This window comes from Dromaius novaehollandiae, chromosome 8 (assembly GCF_036370855.1).
Source record: "Dromaius novaehollandiae isolate bDroNov1 chromosome 8, bDroNov1.hap1, whole genome shotgun sequence".
In the NCBI taxonomy this organism is placed as follows: domain Eukaryota; kingdom Metazoa; phylum Chordata; class Aves; order Casuariiformes; family Dromaiidae; genus Dromaius; species Dromaius novaehollandiae.
In genome coordinates this window covers 20219823-20238748 of record NC_088105.1, presented here as the reverse complement: position 1 = coordinate 20238748, position 18926 = coordinate 20219823, and the positions used below count along the sequence as shown (strand labels likewise).

The 18926-nt window shown below is 38.2% G+C and overlaps 1 protein-coding gene across 1 annotated transcript in view; it reads left to right on the top strand.

Annotated features, from left to right (window-relative positions):
- Window positions 1-18926, top strand: part of SLC30A7 (solute carrier family 30 member 7) — a 32136-nt gene that overhangs the window by 819 nt on the left and 12391 nt on the right. The window contains exons 2-8 of the mRNA XM_064515831.1: window positions 35-136; window positions 5018-5131; window positions 6777-6864; window positions 8397-8523; window positions 9468-9623; window positions 11285-11335; window positions 12621-12756. Coding sequence (XP_064371901.1) covers window positions 35-136; window positions 5018-5131; window positions 6777-6864; window positions 8397-8523; window positions 9468-9623; window positions 11285-11335; window positions 12621-12756 — 774 coding nt within the window. The remainder of the gene's footprint in view (window positions 1-34; window positions 137-5017; window positions 5132-6776; window positions 6865-8396; window positions 8524-9467; window positions 9624-11284; window positions 11336-12620; window positions 12757-18926) is intronic.

The following is an 18926-nucleotide window of genomic DNA, read 5'->3' as shown; positions in this document are numbered from 1 at the left end:
GGCGCCGGTGACGCGCTGTGTGCTCCGCGCTCAGGTCCATCCTGGCGGACAGGACCTCCCGCAACCTCTTCTTCTTCCTCTGCCTCAACCTCTCCTTCGCCTTCGTGGAGCTGCTCTACGGCATCTGGAGTAACAGGTACCGGCCGGGCCGCGGCGGCGGGGGCGGCTCCGGGCGCGCAGGAAGCGGCGCCTGCCGCCGCCAGTGCCACGTCTCCCTCTCGGCGGGGCCGGGCCGGGCCGGGCCGCGGCGGAGCGGGGCGGCCGTTGCTGGGAGCCCGCCGTCGGGGAGGGGGGCGGGGGGGGGCTCCGGGGCGCCGGTGCCCGCCCGGCCGGTCGTGGCGGCTCGGCTCCGCGGCCTGGCAGTGGGTTGCGGGACCCGGGGTTGTGACCGTTTCTCTCCTGCTGCCGGTCCCCGCCATCTGCTGCCTGGGAACGTGGCCGCGGGGGTGAAGTGAGAGCCGGGGGCAAACCCTGGCGTTGCACGGACCATCCTGCCCCCTGAATGACTGAGAGGAGTCAAACATCCTGGTGCGGATAAGCAGTGCTCTACGTAACACGTAAATTCACAAGGGTAGTGACAAGTAGGGTGGCCTTGATGGCTAAAATGCTATGGAAGAGTCTATAGTAAATCCTAAATGGAAAGTGACTTCAGTCCTGGTGTGTGGCATGCAGGTGGAGCGCAGGCAGTGGTCGTGGCATCATCATGCTTCGTTCTTGGTAGAGAAGTTGCTTTATGGGAATACTTAGTCTCTAAGTTGATGCTCGAGTTCTAGAGGGACTGCCATGGAAATGTCATCTAAGCCCAACAGCGTGTACTTGCCCGTTGAACTGAAAGAAGCTTTTCTCAAAAGCTGTAGTATAGATGCAGATTAATGGAGCTTTTAATCAAGAGTCTGAAACGAAGCAGTGATATGGATTTAGAAAAAGTTGCATCCTTCTATTTATCATGTTTTTCTAAATCTTTCACTCAAACTGTACAATAAAATCCTTAACATAGGTTGTAGTAAGTGCTGCTGTAGCACTAGTTAGAACACAGTACCAAACTGTCTTGGATGTGCTTGGTTTTGACTTTGTAGTTGGTTCGTTTTTTTCTTAGGCATGAGAATTTTTTTTGGTACTGCGACTAAAAATAAAATCTATACCAAAGAAGCCATGTATAAGGTATAACTAAAACTAAGAAGCTGAAGTAACACATGCCAGAGGTTTGAGACTGAAGAACTGGGATTACTGGAATTGAGAGCACTCTCTTTATATATTTTTGTTCCTTACAGATATTAAGAATTAGCATTTGTTGGATGATCATTAATTGGACCTCTTATATTTCAACTAATTAATTTCAGATATCCTTATGGTAAGCGTAGGTTTTGGGCTAGTACAAAAGTGTGTGGTTGTTGATATATCTTTGGTTGAGGGGGATTGCAGAGAATATGGCGACACATACCTGTGGTCAGAACACCTGCACGCCTTGGGAGAACAAACCCGTAACAAGCAAACAAGGAACCGTATTGGGAAAACTACTTCCTGAGTTCGAAGAACAGAGTTCCTTTGGCCCTCTGCATCAGAGATGCAGAAACCAAATGGTTGCCAAGGGGATATTCTGTATCATTTTAGTACACGGTGGAATGAAGAAGTACTTCTGTCTTTTGTATGGCCAATATCTGATGCCACAATTGTTAGAAGTGTGTTGAAGGTGATCTTGAATTCTGTTCTCTCTACTGTTCTTGATGGAGCAAATGAGCAAAAGGGATAAGCAAGATTAAAAGACTGCCATGATTCCTCCCTTGGCTTCCACAGACTGTAGAATTTCTTTTCAGTTGTGATTTAGAAAGATACACTTTTACCCACTGAAATTACCACCCTTATTACCTCCTACCTGTATGTGTTTTTTTTTTTTTCCCCAGTGGATATTCCTAGCTAGTCTGAACCGAACCTAAAAAGAGGTGTTCCCCTAGGGATGTCACTTGGTTTTTTGGGAAACTGTCACCTATGTACTTCAAGAATTTGATAGGGAATTCCATTCTGCTTTTTTGTAGGCATCCAGCTAAAATCTTCCATTGCCTTAGGTTTTCATTTAAAGTTTGTTCAGAAAGTCTTCATCTCACTTTGGTAACTGTAGTACCTAAGGATAGTTTATGACGACATTATCCCCTTCCTTAAATGTATTATGTATATAGACATTTATGTTACCTTTGTATGTTATATATGTTACATTTATATAAAATATATTAGTACATACATAAATGTGTATATATACCTGTTTGTGTGTGTGTGTGTGTGTGTGTGTGTGTAGGTTCTGCATGTGTATGTGTTCTTCATATATAAAACAAGACTTTTTTTCTCTTCTGCTCCCCCTCCCCCCAAACCCACTTCTTCCGGAGCTGAGTTTTTCATCGGAAATGTTTCAGATTAGTCTTGGAACTGATTTCAGTCAGGCTGAAAGGGATTGGTTTGTTAATGCTGAGTAAATTTGTCTAATGAACATACTTGACTTCAGTGTGAAAATCTGGCTGTTCTCTAGAACTTTTACCACCAGTAATTGCTCTTTGTTTTTTAGTTTCCAGTAACTGAGTTGTGTACATCACTGTTCTTAGACAGCAAAAGGAATTGGGAAAGTGAAACTTTAAGGGTGATTGTAATAACAAATGGTCATCAGTACCCCTGTATCAAATGTCTTTTCAAATATGAAACAACTTTTGGGTATTGATGCACGTACTTCCTTGCAGATGTACAGAACCGCTGGTTCAAGGTTAGTAAATTAGGCAGATTTTGATAACTGTTGTGTTGTTTTAAATTTGACTTACATGCGCAATACAAACTGACAGAAACTCTCGTTTGTGGGTAACTAACTCATGAATGTTGACCTTAAGTTGCTTTGAACTTTGTAGGATAAAAGAGCATGCTTTTCTGTGTTATCATGAGCAATCAGTCAAGATTGTGATTGTGCATTGATCATTGAAATAAACCATTTAACAAGTGGTCTTTCAGCCTCTGCTGCCTTCAGCTTCTAGATCAAAGGGAAGCGTGTGTCTTCTAGTCCATGGCTTGCAGCTGGTAAGGCAAAGATTTAAGCGCTGGTGAGGTTTACCTGCTGTAGCTCAGTATCGTTCTAACACCACTCTGTCGTTTTTGAACTGGAATCGGCTTGGATCCATTTAGCTGAAAGCACAGATGGAACAGGTACTTGTTTTGTTTTTATTCCTGTATGGACATATTCCAGCCACACAAGAGAAGATACAGTGATCATCAACAAAAGGAGCAAATGACTACCATCTTTAAACTTACCGAAAGGAAGAAGCAGCTGTCCATAGCAACTTAGCGCTCTTGTGTGCTTTCTGCAAGACTCATCAGCTTGTTTTTTAAAAGGCGGACTTGCAGATGACCTGGTTGGGAGGGCTGACTATTTGCCAACTTGTCGTTCTTTCCTCCTGGATGAAGCTTGTAGGTCATAGAATGAAAAACTTTGACACAGCTCTGTGCTATTAGGAATATTATTGCTTCTTCCTTTGATTTAGCTAGTGTAGCTTCACCACACTGTATTAACACACACCTATGTAAGTAAGAATAGCTTACAAATCTATTTGGCAGTGTTAAATAAACATAAAAGGTGGCTTTGTAGGAGAGGCCTATTTATATCTGAAAAGATTAATATTTAATTTCTGCATACTTAAGTGCTTAGTTTTTTTGTTTAGGTTATAAATTCATGCCCTGGCTACTCAGAAAAGCTAACCGAAGAACTAAAAAGCTGTTGTCACAAGAGCAAAATTAACAGAAGTTGAGTATTCTCAGAAGCTCTTCTTCAGTTGGAGTGTTTTGAAATTGGCACCTATTTAATGCTAATTAAATAATCCTTATTCATAAAATTTTGTGTTCCATAATAGATATTAGACTAAGCTTTCCTAGGGTATCCCAGGTCTTTCATGTACTTTGAGGAAGTACTTGTACTTGAGGCTTTTAATCCTTGATATTAGAAAGATAAGTTTGGTCACAATGTATAAGGAAATTTCTGTTCTGAAAAGTACCATACACTAAAGGCATGTTTCTCAACATATTTCCTCTGGCAACTGTCAGCATTTTGACTGTTTGGATCACTAGCATTGTTAATAAACTCCATTTTTGGAATATGGCAAACTGTTATCATCCAGTGATTTTGCTGAAATACTGCCTTGCTTTTTGAGCAGTATGTTGTGGCCCTAATATTTGGAGTCCTTGGGCACATCCACAGCAACAATTCTGACTAACATTTTTTTTTTCCTGGTGTTGATATTTTTGCCAGAAAAGAGAACCAGTAGAACTGTGAGAAAGTGAGCTTAAATCTAGTTCTGTGTCAAGAAAACGAGGTCTTATTCACCATATCTATATAATAGATGATGATCTAAAAATCTGTAGGAAACAACTTCATACAGATCAGAATACTGTAAGAGGTGAAAAATACTCATGCCTGTAGCTGGGTGAACTAGATTAAGTTCTTTAGATGGTGTGTAATAAAAGTAGGGTTTGGTTTCTAAACAGTTTTCTGATTTGAGGCAGTAAACGGAATACAAGTTTATTTCTGTGGTAGAATTTCCAAAACTCTTGAGATGTTACAGTAAGCCTGTGTGCTTTACATGGGAGCGCTGTAATAGAGAAAATGGATGAATGTGGCTTGTCTACATCCCATGGTTCCTAGGTGGTGAGCAGAGGAGCAGTTATTTATGGTATGTAGGTGCATCTCCTTAAGTGGCTTTGGTTTGCGTCTGTGGAATCCACTCCTGAAAAAGGTGTGATAGGATTTTTTGCTAAGCGCTCTTCCTAAGCAACCTTCGCTAAGCTGACGAAAGCAGTTTTGTTAGCACACTTACTTTGGTGATGCAGTGTGAGCTTCTCCTCGGTGCTAGCAGAACCGTGTCCAAAGATTAAGCTTAGAGACACCGTTTGCTCTGCTGGTGTGTAAAAGATTAAATGTTCTTTGTGCTTTTTCTTTTCCCCATACCTAACATACAGCTTCAGAACATAACTTTTTTTTTCTGTTCTTTTCCAGTTTAGGTCTAATATCAGATTCTTTTCATATGTTTTTTGACTGCACTGCTCTTTTGGCTGGATTAGCAGCTTCAGTTATTTCAAAGTGGAGGTCAAATGATGCTTTCTCATATGGGTAAGAAACTTCAGGCTGTTACCTTAATGTATTTTAGTAAACATATAGGTGGTAATTTCTCATTGTGTGCACAAAAACTTTTTGCAGAACACGAAAAAACTATTCAAAGTGTGTTTTTTAAGGTGAGTTATTTAAACTTTAAATGAAGGATGAGACATTTAAACCTTTAAAAGTTTAGTGAGTATCCCTCCTAGAAATGGTAAAAAATTAAAAGGATTGCTTTTGGGCAACAGGTTTATCACTTCTAAGAGCTCTGTGGTGATACTAGTGGAAACGAATTAAGCTGCAGAGCCAAAGGCTGCCCTGCATTGTCATGTGTTCGTGGCACAGGGAAGTAAGAGCAACTGCAGCGTGGGTTTGCCCTCGGAGCGCAGTGAGGTGCAGCGCGGGGAGTCTCGGGCTGTTGGTGCTCCATGCCTCCCCTGGAACCGGCAGTTACGTAACTGAAAGGAGCTAAATCTCAGTGATGCCACATCTGAGATTATAAACCCTGCCTGTCAGAACGGACAGAATTCAATAGCTGTGGCTGCTATTAACAGCAGTAGCACAGCTGTGCTATCCTCAAGGCGAAGTTCGTCTTCCCATGGTGTTGGACTGCCCTTTATGGATATAGCTGCTGTGGGTTGCTGCACTCCCCACAGCATCACTGACAAGAGTGTCAGCATTCGACTTCAGCTGTCTTTCCTAAGCATATGGTTTGAGACTTAAAGCACTGTTTAATTAAGGTGGAAACTCCTGTGTGCCTAGGAATCAATTAGGAAGAACTGGTTATACCATGAACTAGTTGCAATGAAGGCAGGCTCTATATTAATTAACTACTCTGCATTTAAACAGCTAGCATTCAATGTATTGGAGAACAGCCGCAATTTATTAAGTCTGATGTTTGCTACACTGGAATTACATGTTATTCTAACCTGACTTTTTTCATTGGAAAAATTTAGTAGTTGAAATAATTTTTACTTAGCCTTTACTAATATTTTAAAAATCCTCCTACTAAAGGGGGGACAAATTAATGTGTCGTTAATATTTAACAAAACTTTACATCAATAGACTTGGATGTTTACATCCCATCCACTTGTGTTACTTTGTGGCTTCTAAATGCAAGTTTGTACTATAAATTCCTGTAGAGATGTTCTTAAATGGGAAGATTTTAAAGTATTGAAAGTTTTCTTTCACCTAGGTCAAGTAGTGGCTGGGGAGGCAAGCTGAATGATCTCACAGCTAGGTCTGTGGACTTAAACAACTATTCCACTAGACTAGCGGGTTGAGGAGGAGGGTTGTTGTGAGATAGTATCCTACTTGCTTAATTCTCTCTTCCTCCCTTGCTTTCCATCTCCTTATTCTTTCAGTGTTGTATTACAGATAACAACCTTCCAAAAGATCTCAAAGCTGCATCACTTACTACAACTATGAAAGCTGAGTAAAAGTCTACTGTAGTGCAATTTCTGAAACTTCTACCAGAACCAAAACAGTGAATTTCATTTACATTTCTCTAGTTTATATACTATGTCTTCATTTAAAAGTTGCTTGTGTAATGCAAATATTTGAGAACTAGAAGGAGATTGTACCCCAGTTTCTTAGTTCCATTTTCAGCATTTAAATAGCGGTGGTAATACCTGATACTATTATCTTTTGTTTCTTGCAGGTATGTTCGAGCAGAAGTACTTGCTGGTTTTGTAAATGGTTTATTCCTCATCTTTACAGCATTCTTTATTTTTTCTGAAGGTGTTGAGGTATGTTAATGACGTCGACTGCACTTGTTAATTGTCACATTTTTATTTGTGGTGTGTATTTAATGGGAATAAAATTATTGCAAGGGAATGTTTTATATTCAAAACTGGTTAAAAATCTGTGACCTGAACAGAAAATAAGGCCATCCGAAATTGCAATTTAATGTGGCACAGAAAAAAAAGCTTTTTCAGAATATCTGTACCAGACCTTAAATAGTGTGTTTTGATTGTGCATAAAGATTGTCAGATTTACCTTGTCCTCTTTTCAGCCAGTATAGTATTTTATAGAAAGATCTTTACTGCTCATTGTTAAAAGACATGAGGCCAAGAAAGAAAAATAGTCATTAGGAGGGGAGAAGTGTAATTATAAGAAATGGAAAAATATTCTGTGAAGAAGTTGGACTAACTCATTAAAGAAAGAACATCATTCTCTAAATTTTGAAGCCTGATATAAATGCAGAATAGCAACAGTTTTAACTTTTGCCAGAGCACTTTCTTTGAATGTTCTTTTATAAGATGATTCAGCTAATAATTTTAGAGACTTAAAATTTACACATTGAAGTTGTCTGCACCTAAGTGTGTTAGGATTAAGACAGCGTAAAATTGATAACTGATTCTGATCAGCTTGCATGAATGATTTTACTTTTTAATGGGAGATATGTTATAATTTTTTTTAGACTTCTGGTTCAGAATAAGTTAGTTCTGATTTTTGAGCTAGTGGAGAATTAGGAAGAGCTTTCAGGAACATGTCTTCTATGTAGATGAGGCTGTAAATACATTAAAAATCAGTAGAAACTATAGGGTTCTTAGTATCTCTGACATTTACTCTGCTTTCTCCCAAAGTTTTTGAATCTAGATTTTAGGAGTTTAAAAGAACTGTTACAACTTGTTCTTGCTTTCATTATCTTCATCCCCTCACCCTTCTAAGAAGGTATGAGGGTGACTGAGCACTGGAACAGGTTGCCCAGAGGGGTTGTGGAGTCTGCATCCTTACGGACGTTCAAAAGCCATCTGGACAGGGTCCTGGGCAACATGCTCTAGGTGACCCTGCTTAAGCAGGGGGGTTGGACTAGATGGTCTCCAGAGGACCCTTCCAATCTCAACCCTTCTGTGATTCTGTGAAGAAAGGAAGAAAATAAAGAGCCTTCTAGACTCTTGCAAATTGTTTGGATGACTTGTGCAGTCCATGTATTATAATGAACTTAAATGTCTTTCTGTGGTGTTGAGCAATATCCCACAGCATGATGGAACTGACTGTGGTCAAAGCTAGCTGTAATGCTATTGGATCATTTTACTCTACTTTCACAGTTTTAATAAAAACAAAAGTTAAGCTTCAGATAGTGAGAATCACTCTGTGTACCAGCTCAAAACTGGAGGTCCTGAATAATTCCTAATTATGTCTTTATATATGCCTGTTTGTTTGAGAATGCTCCTGTATCTAAGCAGTTTTGGGCCACTGTTTCCTTTTTGTAGTGGCTTTTAATAATTTTGGCTTGTAAAACTCTACATTTGATTTTTTTGTATTTATTTATTAGAGAGCGTTGGAGCCTCCTGATGTGCATCATGAGAGACTTCTTCCTGTTTCTGTATTAGGATTCATCGTAAATCTTATAGGAATATTTGTTTTTCAACATGGAGGTCATGGGCATTCACATGGTTCTGGTATGATGCCTATAATTTTCAGTAGTTTCCGTTCTTAGCAGTCTGTGTTCCAGGACCCTATTATCCTCCAATGACAGTCACAATACTGGATTTTTTTTCTTTTTAGGAGAAAGCCAAGCATAATGTGTACGTGACTTGTTGCAATCTTGACTTTTTAATTATATTACTATCCCTGGTTCATTGCTGCTCTACTTGTGTTAACACCCACTCTCTGGAAGACTTAGATCTCCAGAGTCTGCTTTCTGGAACATGCGCACTTCTGTATCTTACTGGAAGAGATTTGCAGAATGTCTTTTGGACAAAATTAAACTGGAGTTAGAGATAGTCTCTAGTGGAGATTTTATAGAACAACATCTGAACCAAATTTTAAATATGGGATGGAGAGTCAGTTTCAGGTGCTTCTAAACTTAGTGTCCTTTGAACTTTAAACACAGAATTTATTTGCCTAAATGTATATGGTAAACATTCTGATTTTTTTTTTCTGAAAAGCTATGTGCGTCTATTGCAGCATAATATATCAACTGTGACATAGACTGATGGAAGAAAACAGTCCATGGGCAGCACCTTAAACTTGATTTTTTTTCTTTTTTTTAATATTTGAACAGTAGCTATCTTCTAGTTTCTTGAAAGAGCTGTTTTTAATGCATTTGTATGAAATTTTGTGCACATTTGCTCCAGTTGTATTAAAAGTCTAGCATAACTTATCTCAAAAGCAGGAATGTATAAAAGCATTTGACTTCTCAAATCAGGTAAACATTTTTTACGGCTGCATAGCGTAGATTTAGGTTATAAACAGTTTGTGTTAATTTTCTTCTAATAAACTTATGTAAGTCGTACTTCAAGATGACCTGAAGAATGAATAAGTCTTAAGTATTTTAAACAAATGTAAGCATGCTTTTATTCAACACTTGAATTCATATTCTGACAGTGATATTTGTTTATAGGGCATGAACACAGCCATTCTCTATTTAATGGTGGTCTCAGCCATGGACATAGTCATGGAGGTCATGGTCACAGCCATGAACATAAACACGGCCATGGACACACTCATGATCATGGCCATAGTCATGGACACTCTCATAGTCGGGATTATTGTCATGGTAAGTACCTAGTTAGTGGCGTAGACCATCTTGACTCACTTTAAATTTGCTGCTATTGATTCTTCTGAACAGATGAGAAGCTGCTGGCAGCTTGTTGTAGTTAGCACATTTCGAAGTAATTTCACTAAATACAAGGTGCACAATGTCAGTGCCATGTCTTGTGGTTTCTTTTGGTCAATGCTGTTTCACTTGTGATCTGTGCAGTAAGTTCAGTGTTAGTTTTTAAAGGTTTTGCTTTACCTACATTTTTTCAAATGTTCACCTTAGTATGTTGCATGTGAGCAAAAGATAAAACAAATGCTTGTCATAGCAATATAATGAAATGAGTTATCAAGTGTTTTGTTTCTATTTCAGCTTTTGATTGAAATTAATACATGAAGTTAAGCAGCTTTGCTAATGTTCTTGTTTGGGATAATTTTACAGATCAAGAAATTAGGAAAGATGAATGTGTAATTTCACTTCGAGTACTTAAGGATGTTGAGGGTGAACTTCAATTCACAAACTTCAGTTTGTGAACTCAAATATAAACTTTTCCCTGTCCTGTCCAGTCTATTTCCAAGCTGGTTAAGATGCAGAGTACCTTTTTCATTGCTATGCTTAAATCTTTTCTATAAAGGCAAACAGCGTATGAAGAGACATGCCCATGAAATACCATAGGTAATCCTCGCCATGGGAGAAGAGGCAATGTTGTTGCTACTTTTGTGAAACAATATAAATGAAAAAGTATGGTAGTGCAGAGTTGTCCATTCTTCCTGACTAAACCATAAACCGAAGTCTGATATGACTGAGAATGCGTGCATTCAGAGGGGATAGAGTGGTAATTTGCAGGCAGGAGGTGACAAAGAGTATAAAAATATTTTCTTGGCTTGCTACTTCCTTGGTATTTTTAGTAGAAAACTGCTCTTTGTTTTCCAAGTGTTCTCCTGAAGGCGGTTGGAAAGCAGGAGCATCCCCCCTCCTGCCCCTTCCTTGTTCTCCACCTCCGCCCCCCTTCCCCAACCTGACTGTTACATCTTCTGTTCCACAGGAATGAGGTTATATCTGTTTTGTGCACTTTGAAAAACAAATATGAGTGCACTTTTGTATAAATTAAGTATTATATATCCTCAGTAGAAGTCATTTGCTATCCTTTAACAACGCCTTCCCACCCTCCCCACCCCCCATATATGTTCCGTAGAGGCATTAATGTGCGTGGATGGGGGAATTTTTTTGACTTAGTTCTATCTCCTTGTCTTGTCCCTGTTGTTTTACATTGGATATGAATGCTTGCTGAAGTGCATTATTGCTGTGTAGGAAATTCATTTGACCTCATTCTTTCTTTGTGCTTGTTTATACGGCTTCTGTTCTTGAGGTGCCTTCTTTTGCTAAATATTTGAAAGCTTTTTGTTTCTTAAATTGTGTTCATTAGAAAACTGTCAATCTGCAGAGTGTGTGTGTGTGTGTGTGTGTATTTACCATTGTATAACATGATACTGTCTTTAAAAACCTGTGTTTTAAGACTTTAAACCTAATTGTTGCATTGAAAACTCCAGATTAGTTTGGGTTTTTTATAGTTGGCGCAAACTAATCATTAGAGTAGCTTGTCAGTTCAAAGACATTTCAGAAAATAGATCACTTGAGAGACTTTGTGTAGCTTAATATGCCAATAATTGTCTTCACAGATGACCATTCTCTCGAAGGGACAGCTGGATCCAGCAAACAGATTTTACAAGGTATGATAATAGAAATAGCAGTTTATTAGCTGTCATTACGCATCTGTTTTCTGGATAAATGCCATCTTTTTCTTAGAGATAGTTTGTAAAGTCCCTTCTATCTGTGAACAGACCAGTGCCATACCTTCTGCATGGCTAGGTGTTGACACATTCCATGAAATCTAAGTGTAATGCTGTGTCAACACAGTTTAAAAAGGAGATCCCAAAAGCTGGGATTCAGTTTTTTGCTAACAGTGAAAAATTAAAATAACAGAAGTGTAGAAAAGAGTGGTTAAAAGCAGAAATTTAAGGTATCTAATCACATCATGTGCTCTGGGAGTTAAACTCTGTTACAGAAGGTATTTGAAAAATGCAGATCAACATAATCACTGAAGGGCACCTGAGCTTAAAACTTACATTTCATAATGGCCCCCCCCCCCGGCCACCCCAAGATGTTCAAAAGTTAGTGGGGGAGAAATGTACAGTGTAAGAGGTAGTAATTATTTGACATACCCAAATGTCCATGTTGTTTCATCTCTTGTTGGATGCTTTTCTGGGTTAGAGGTTATACTTTGCCTCTTGTTTGTAGTCCTTGCAAGGGAGCATTTTCAATCTCTTCCAGTGTTTATAGTATCTATATTCTGTTAATATGTACTCAGTACTTTAATAATAGATATGAAAAGAGTGACTTTCAAATGAAAGGCATATTTTAACCAAAACATCTCAGGAAGACTCAGTTTTCTGTAATTTTATTTTAACTTTTCAATATAGGCTTATTAGAAAATCAGTGAAGAGCTGATTTATAGTTGTGAGTTATTTTCCTGTGTGGGATCATTTCAGTCTGAAAAACTGTATTCAGAAAGCTGTTTCTGAATGGCTATTCCTGTCACTGCCAGCAGGGAGCTCCAAAAGCTAAACTTTGGCTCGCTGTAAAATGCTTCTTTTCATGTCTTTTAACCTAATGTGTTATTTTTCAAGATCAGTTTGTCTCTACCGTAATATGGCTGGATATTGAATGAAAACTTTTAATTTCATCTGTTAATGACTACTTAAGTTGATAGCAATGCCATGAAATATCACTTAATGCTAATTGCAGAAAATAATATAAATTCTTAAATGCTTTATATTTTAAGGATACATTGAAATCCTGTGATCACTTTCTGTATATTTGACCAAAAATTGAGTAAGAATTTAACAAGCATAAATCATATTACAGTTCTTGTAACTCTTCTCCTCAAACTGTCCTTGAAATATTTCCTTTTACTTCAAGAATACCAAGTTGTATTGATACTTACTATTTTAACAGGTGTATTTCTACACATTGTTGCGGACACACTTGGAAGTATTGGTGTAATCATATCTGCTATACTGATGCAGAACTACGGTCTAATGATAGCAGATCCTATTTGTTCAATGCTGATAGCACTACTTATAGGTGTAAGGTAAGCATTGATAACAGTGGTATTCGGTAGTATGTTTTGATGCTAGTTACAACAGCACAAATTGCAGCTCAGAAGAACAGGTCTATCTGCTTAAAAAATGTGGTTACACTAATGCTTCACAATGTCTGCTTTTCTTCCAAGAGTCATGTTTCCTCTATTCTGTACAGCTGTTTTGGTATGTTCTCACTTAAGTCGTCTTGCTCTTCCTTTTCTACATTTTGGTTCTGTTGGCATAATACTACAAAAATGTCTTTCAGTTTCAGGCTGTAGAAAGTTTCCTCTCTGTGTAGCACATGCTTATATAAACCAATGTACTGTATTAGTAAATGGAGCAGAATGGCTTCAGTGCAGCAGAGTCGAGCCTGCTGGCAGAGGATGTACCCTTGTCTGTCCTTGTTGAATCAAGACCGTTCTATTTTTTTGGAGAGAACCGTTTCTTCCTTTGTAGTTATATTCTGAGCCATCCCAATTCCTTTTAAGATCTGTTGCAAGTACTTCAGGTAGCTGTGTGCTTTACATGATGTTGCTTACTGGGATCACTGTAAATGTGAAACTGTTTGGATTGATTAGACAAGCAAACATTTCATTCAGTGACACTGTGGTTGAGGCTTTTCTGGCAGCAGCTTCAGCGGTGGTAGAGGGCAGAGTGCCACAACTTCAGTTACAAACTAGCAGCTGAACACCTTTCTCTCTTAACAATGGTGAATGTCATCTGAATAATTGTGGCCACCATCATTTGTACCATATATGGCATGTTTATACTATGTGCATGGCAGCTTTCACAGAGTTACTGATGTGAATCTCCCTGTTTATCAGAGCTGGGCAGCTTGCTTCAAGCACTAGAAAATGCCCACAGAAATCTGTGCTAGAGGTCACCGTTAAATTATCGCTTTCATATAAACTCAACATGTAATCCTGTAATTAAATTTTACAAAGGACAAATTATTAACAAACATTATTAATGAAATCTTCAAAAATGGAAAATAAACTGTGCAGGTTAGCCATGGGGAAAGAAGCTATTGCTGAGGTAACAGATGAGGAGAACACCAGTTTCTGTACCCTTCATATTTTAAGTGTCCAGCTTTGTGTAGGTAGGGTAAAGTACCCATGGAGTTGAAAATACCATGTGAATGAGAATGTCATTTGTTTGTATTTTTTCTTCCATACATACAGAGGTTGGAAGAAGGCTGTAGCTTCTATAATAGGGTTTTTACAATAAAGCTAATCGTAGCTCTCCCAGCATAGTTAGGATGGACTTCTGAGATCTGTGTTCTATGCCAAAAAGGCTGGAGAATGCCAATTTGTGTCCTTTGACCTGATAACAGACCCTAATGGTTAACTCTCCCCATAACATTATTTTGTTTGTCCAGGATCACTGTAAATGATCTCTAGGTTCATTATGATAACTCTGAGTGCAGTCATCTGCATTTCAGTTAGCAGAGGCAAGTTCATATTTCTTTCACACTGGCACATCCTGTCACAGCAGTGGTGCAAAGGCTAATTGCAGTTTTTTTGTTTTTTTTTTTTTAACAGTACAACTGTTTTACACTTGACTACTGATGACTTTGCTTGAAATATACCTTAAATGAGAAGATTGCAATTTCAGCCAGATATTCTTTGAGAGTTTGGGTACCCCTTTGTGTTGTTTTACTTTAATAATGTTTATTTACACTTTTAGACATGAGACCATCATTTATAGTACCTTATTCCTTACTTCCATGTGTATGTAATGTGCTGTTCTAGAATTAACCCAAAAGACTTTTCAGATTTTCCTTCAAGATGTTCTTTTGTTGTAACAGGAGTCCAACTAATGATAGGATATATAATAGGTTTAGATAATTTTTGAAAAAAATTGGGACAAAACTAACTTCTGAGAGGGAAGATTACGCTGAAATTTGGTGATACGTGCTTGCAAGCAAACAGTAAACTGATATTTGCAAGAGCTGTATCTAGCTCTGATTTTTCTATTAATTTTTGTTTTTGTTGTTCAGTATCTAGTACAGTAATTCCTCGTTGCATTTGTGGGCCTTTCTGCAGCTTCAATAAATGACTTTGGGGGGGGGGGGGGAGATTTGTTTCTTTCTCCAGTAGGTTTGGTTTTGAATTAAACATTCCTCCTAAACAGTAGACAACTGTTTATCAATGTTACTTGTGCAGAGCAGCCAGTCAAGAATTTGTTGTAACCCACTCATCCAGAAAATCTCCCTCTTACTAACTAAACCAACTTTGACAGGGTGGGGTGAGAGCACATGTGTGCCCCCAGATGTGGAAACATGCACATTTGTTTAGAGATCAGCATGTGTTCTTTGTGGCTGTAGTAAAACAGGCACATTTTTGAGCCAAAGAGATGCAAAAACCAGTCCAATAAAGTTCTTTATCCCGAAGTGTTAATGCTCTCTGGGGATTCGCCCTGACTTGGAACCATAAAGATCTGCTTGTTTCAGGTAGGGTTGAGTTAAAAGCCCCAAGGTGCTTTCTCTCCCTACAGAAGGGCTTTAGCTGGTTTGTTTAAAACTGAAAAGTATTGTATTTTTTTGCTGATCTCCCAGAGCTGTCTTGCACGACTCCACAGTTTATGAAGTTGTTCATTTCCATTTTAGTTGCCTACTTAAACCTCTGGTTCTACCTTTAATGTATTAGTTATTAACTGAACTAGAGAGGTGATATTTGTCCTCACTACTACTGTTGATGTTACCATCAGCTGTTGATGAAAGCAAAACCTTGAGCTTGGATCCTGCTCTGTCCTCGGGGACTCTGAAGCATTAAAGGCAGTCAGCTGGGATTTCAGAAGCTCTATGGGAATGCTTTTGTTCTTGGCTGTCAACTTGTTACTTGGAAGGGAGACCTCTCTCTTAGGAGAGTGTCAGTTTTTTGTGTTGACAAGTACATGTTTCTCCTTGTTCTGGGTGCAGTGCTAATTTTATCTCCCTTGACTACTCTTTGGAGGGTACTGGTTACCTGAGAGCTAACTGGAGCCGATCTTACTATCCTACCCCAGTCTGTTGTACTGGAATGAGAGAAAATTCTATTTTTGAGCGCTCATAATGGCCTTCTGTCACTTGCTCTCATATGTCAAATTACCATATTGGATTAAGACCTGTCTAAAATATAGATGCTTTTCTGTCATCAAGAAATATCTTAGGAAGCAAATTATGAATACAGCAGGTGGCTATATGAGTGCAGTTCTGAAATCATGGTAGGAGAGTTGTCCAGACTTGAATCCTTTCCATTAATTTTTAGATAATGAGGATAAACTTTTCTGAATGTTATAATTTAGAAAACCTACTGGTTATGTATGAAATGAAGCATCTATTGAGCAAACTGTTTTCATAAAGTTGAAAATTCCCAATAAAATATGAGCTAGGGAATGAGTTTTTACTGATGTTGGTTGAAGGCTTTCTACTCTAAGGGAAGAATGGTAAGAGAAATGTAGATTATAGTACCACTTTGGATGTGTGTTTAGGCTAAATACTTAGTAGGTTTCCCAGTTTGCTTAGAGATGAACGAGGGCGGAGCTGTTGATACAAACCAGAGGCCAGAGCCGTCTTTGGACAAACAGCATTCTTGTAAAACAGTGTCATAAGAAGTGAAAGAAGTCTTTGGATTCGTAACTTTTTAAAAGTTGTTTTCAAAATTAGCTGCATGTTCCGGAACTCCGTCACTGTTGCAATTTGGAAAGATCATACTGTTCCAGTATGGTAGGTGTTAGTGGAGGTATGTATTCAGATGTACTTTTGATTTTTTTTCAGTGAAAATAGTTTTATTTTCTTATGCTAAGCTTTAAACATATGTATTAAAAGGAGGAATTCTTGTGGTAGTAGGTGCAGGAGCAGCAAAGATAATGGTGTGAAAGCATTTGGATATATGGGTTCGAGACTAGTGAGAACCTATTTTGTCTTTCTAGCAAATTACACTGGCATGTTTGTCATTGGAAGAGCTAAGTAGTGCAGTGTAGCATGACTGTGTAACTAAGTCGCAGCTTTTATGCCTTGTAAAGATACTGTGATGCAATGGTACAAACTAATGGAGAGAAGTAATTATGTTCAAATGGAAGAATAATAAATGCATCTGAATAGTTAAATTTGGTATACGTTACTGGATGTAGGATGGTATTTATGAAATCATGTGGTATTTTGCTTGTGCCTCCTTGAAATAAGCAAGTGAATAGAGTGGACTAACAAAACTGTCACCAAGAGTTTCCAAGTTCTGAATGACTTAGCTGCTTCATTAACTGGGTATGTTTTAACATTTTCTTAAAGTCAGAAATAATTATCTCACTGGGCTTTAAAGTCAGAAATAATTATCTCACTGGGCTTTATCTCAGGCTTTACAAAATGAAAGACTATGCAATTCAGTCTCATAATTTTCCTGAAATCGATGATTAGGTGTAGTTTAAATTAAAAATATATACCAGGAAAACTGCACTAGTATTTTACACTTTGCATGTCCAAGCAAATATTTAACAAAATATGAATATGGAGAATGGACTTACCTTTTTAAATGTACTTTGAGGATCAGGTAACTGTCACAATTTACTTCTGATATTGCAGTAAGCTATGTTTTAGTTGAATGTCTGATAATATTGTGTTCATAAGATTATTAGATTTTATATACAAAATGCTTAAATTCTAGGAGTGTGCATAGAACATTCTGCATAATTCAGATGTATCTGGTAAAAGTGTAAACTTGTATGGAGGTTATTTAACTAAGCTACAATAGTAGTGCTTTTGACACCCCTTTTATAGTTAAAGTTTGAGATCAGAAGCTGAAGATGATGATAGTGATAATGCCTTTTGAGGCATGCGAGATTCTGAGGGGCATTTTAACAGCTTGCTTTTTAGCAAAAAAACTTTTCAAGAAAATAAGGTGAAAAACAAAAGGCAAACTAAGATATTGAGAAGAAAACTACTGTGTAATTGGTGAATTTGTGTTTGACACTTAGTGCATTTTTAATAGATTGAGGTTGTAGTGAAGGTTATTGCTTGCTTTTTTGGTCAAGTAAAATGTGCACATAACACTTACTGTGTTAGAGATTTGGCTTCAAAAATGTATCCTTTAAGTTGTTGCTTAATGGTCTGGTTTAGCTTGAGTTATAGAAAGTGTGGTACAGAGGTGGGAGGTTTGACCCAGGGCTTTTTTCTACCGTCTCCCTGCTGGGATACCTGTGTATCTAAAGAGAGGGAATAAAGGCAGACCACAACCCCTTTTTCCCTTCTTGGAGCTGTCTAGTAGGCCAGGAGGGATAGCTAAGCAGTTGCATGTGACTGTGGAGGGGAAATGATGTTCTCACTGGAGTTTGATCTTAATCCAGAGCTGCTTATATGTAGGTGAAATAACCATTCATTTTATGCTTGAATGTCTACTTTCTTCAATGTAGGGCAGTCTTCTAACTTGATTACTGGAGTCATGCCTGCTCTGTTAGTGCGTCTTCTGCTCTGCTCAGTTCTCTGTAATGATGGCAACACTTCCCAAAAGAAATCACAAAAGCTTCTGTATAGGATGACTAAAGCACTTCTCACTTACAACATAGAGAAAGCTGTGCAGCATCTAATTTGTGACCTGTTCGGTCATGTGCAGATGCACACACAGTTGAACAATGCCTCTTCAGAGAAACGAAGCAATGCTTTGAATTCAAATAGGTGAGCCCTCCTGTAGACAACAGCTCTAATTAGTATGAATTGTCAGCTGCTGACATGGTTGGCTCTGTGTTGCTCCTATGATCTTTCACTAAGGCTGTTCTAAGGTCACATATTCTGTGCCTAATTCCCCTTGACTTGGCATAGGATGTTCTGGCTACGCAATGGAAATCTGGTGTGGGATTCTGCTGAGGTTATGTTTTCACTGAGAAACAAATACAATTTTTTAAGTTTAGTCAAGCAGAACTTGAACAGTTCTTACTGTAGCATAGTGAGGTAAGATCAGCAATTCCCTTTAGTTGACCATGACTGTCTACATCCCAGTAAAAACTTGTCTTCACTGGGTTTATACAGAAATATTGTTAAAACCTATTAAATATCTTGATTTAAAATTCATCTTTTTTGGAGGAAAGAAAAATAGCCCAAATATTACTGTTTTGGTATGGAGAAGCAAAGGCATGAAATCAGATATTTTCCACTTTGTATACTTCATTATTGTGTTACTTGCTTTTTCTCCATTTATTTATTTATCTG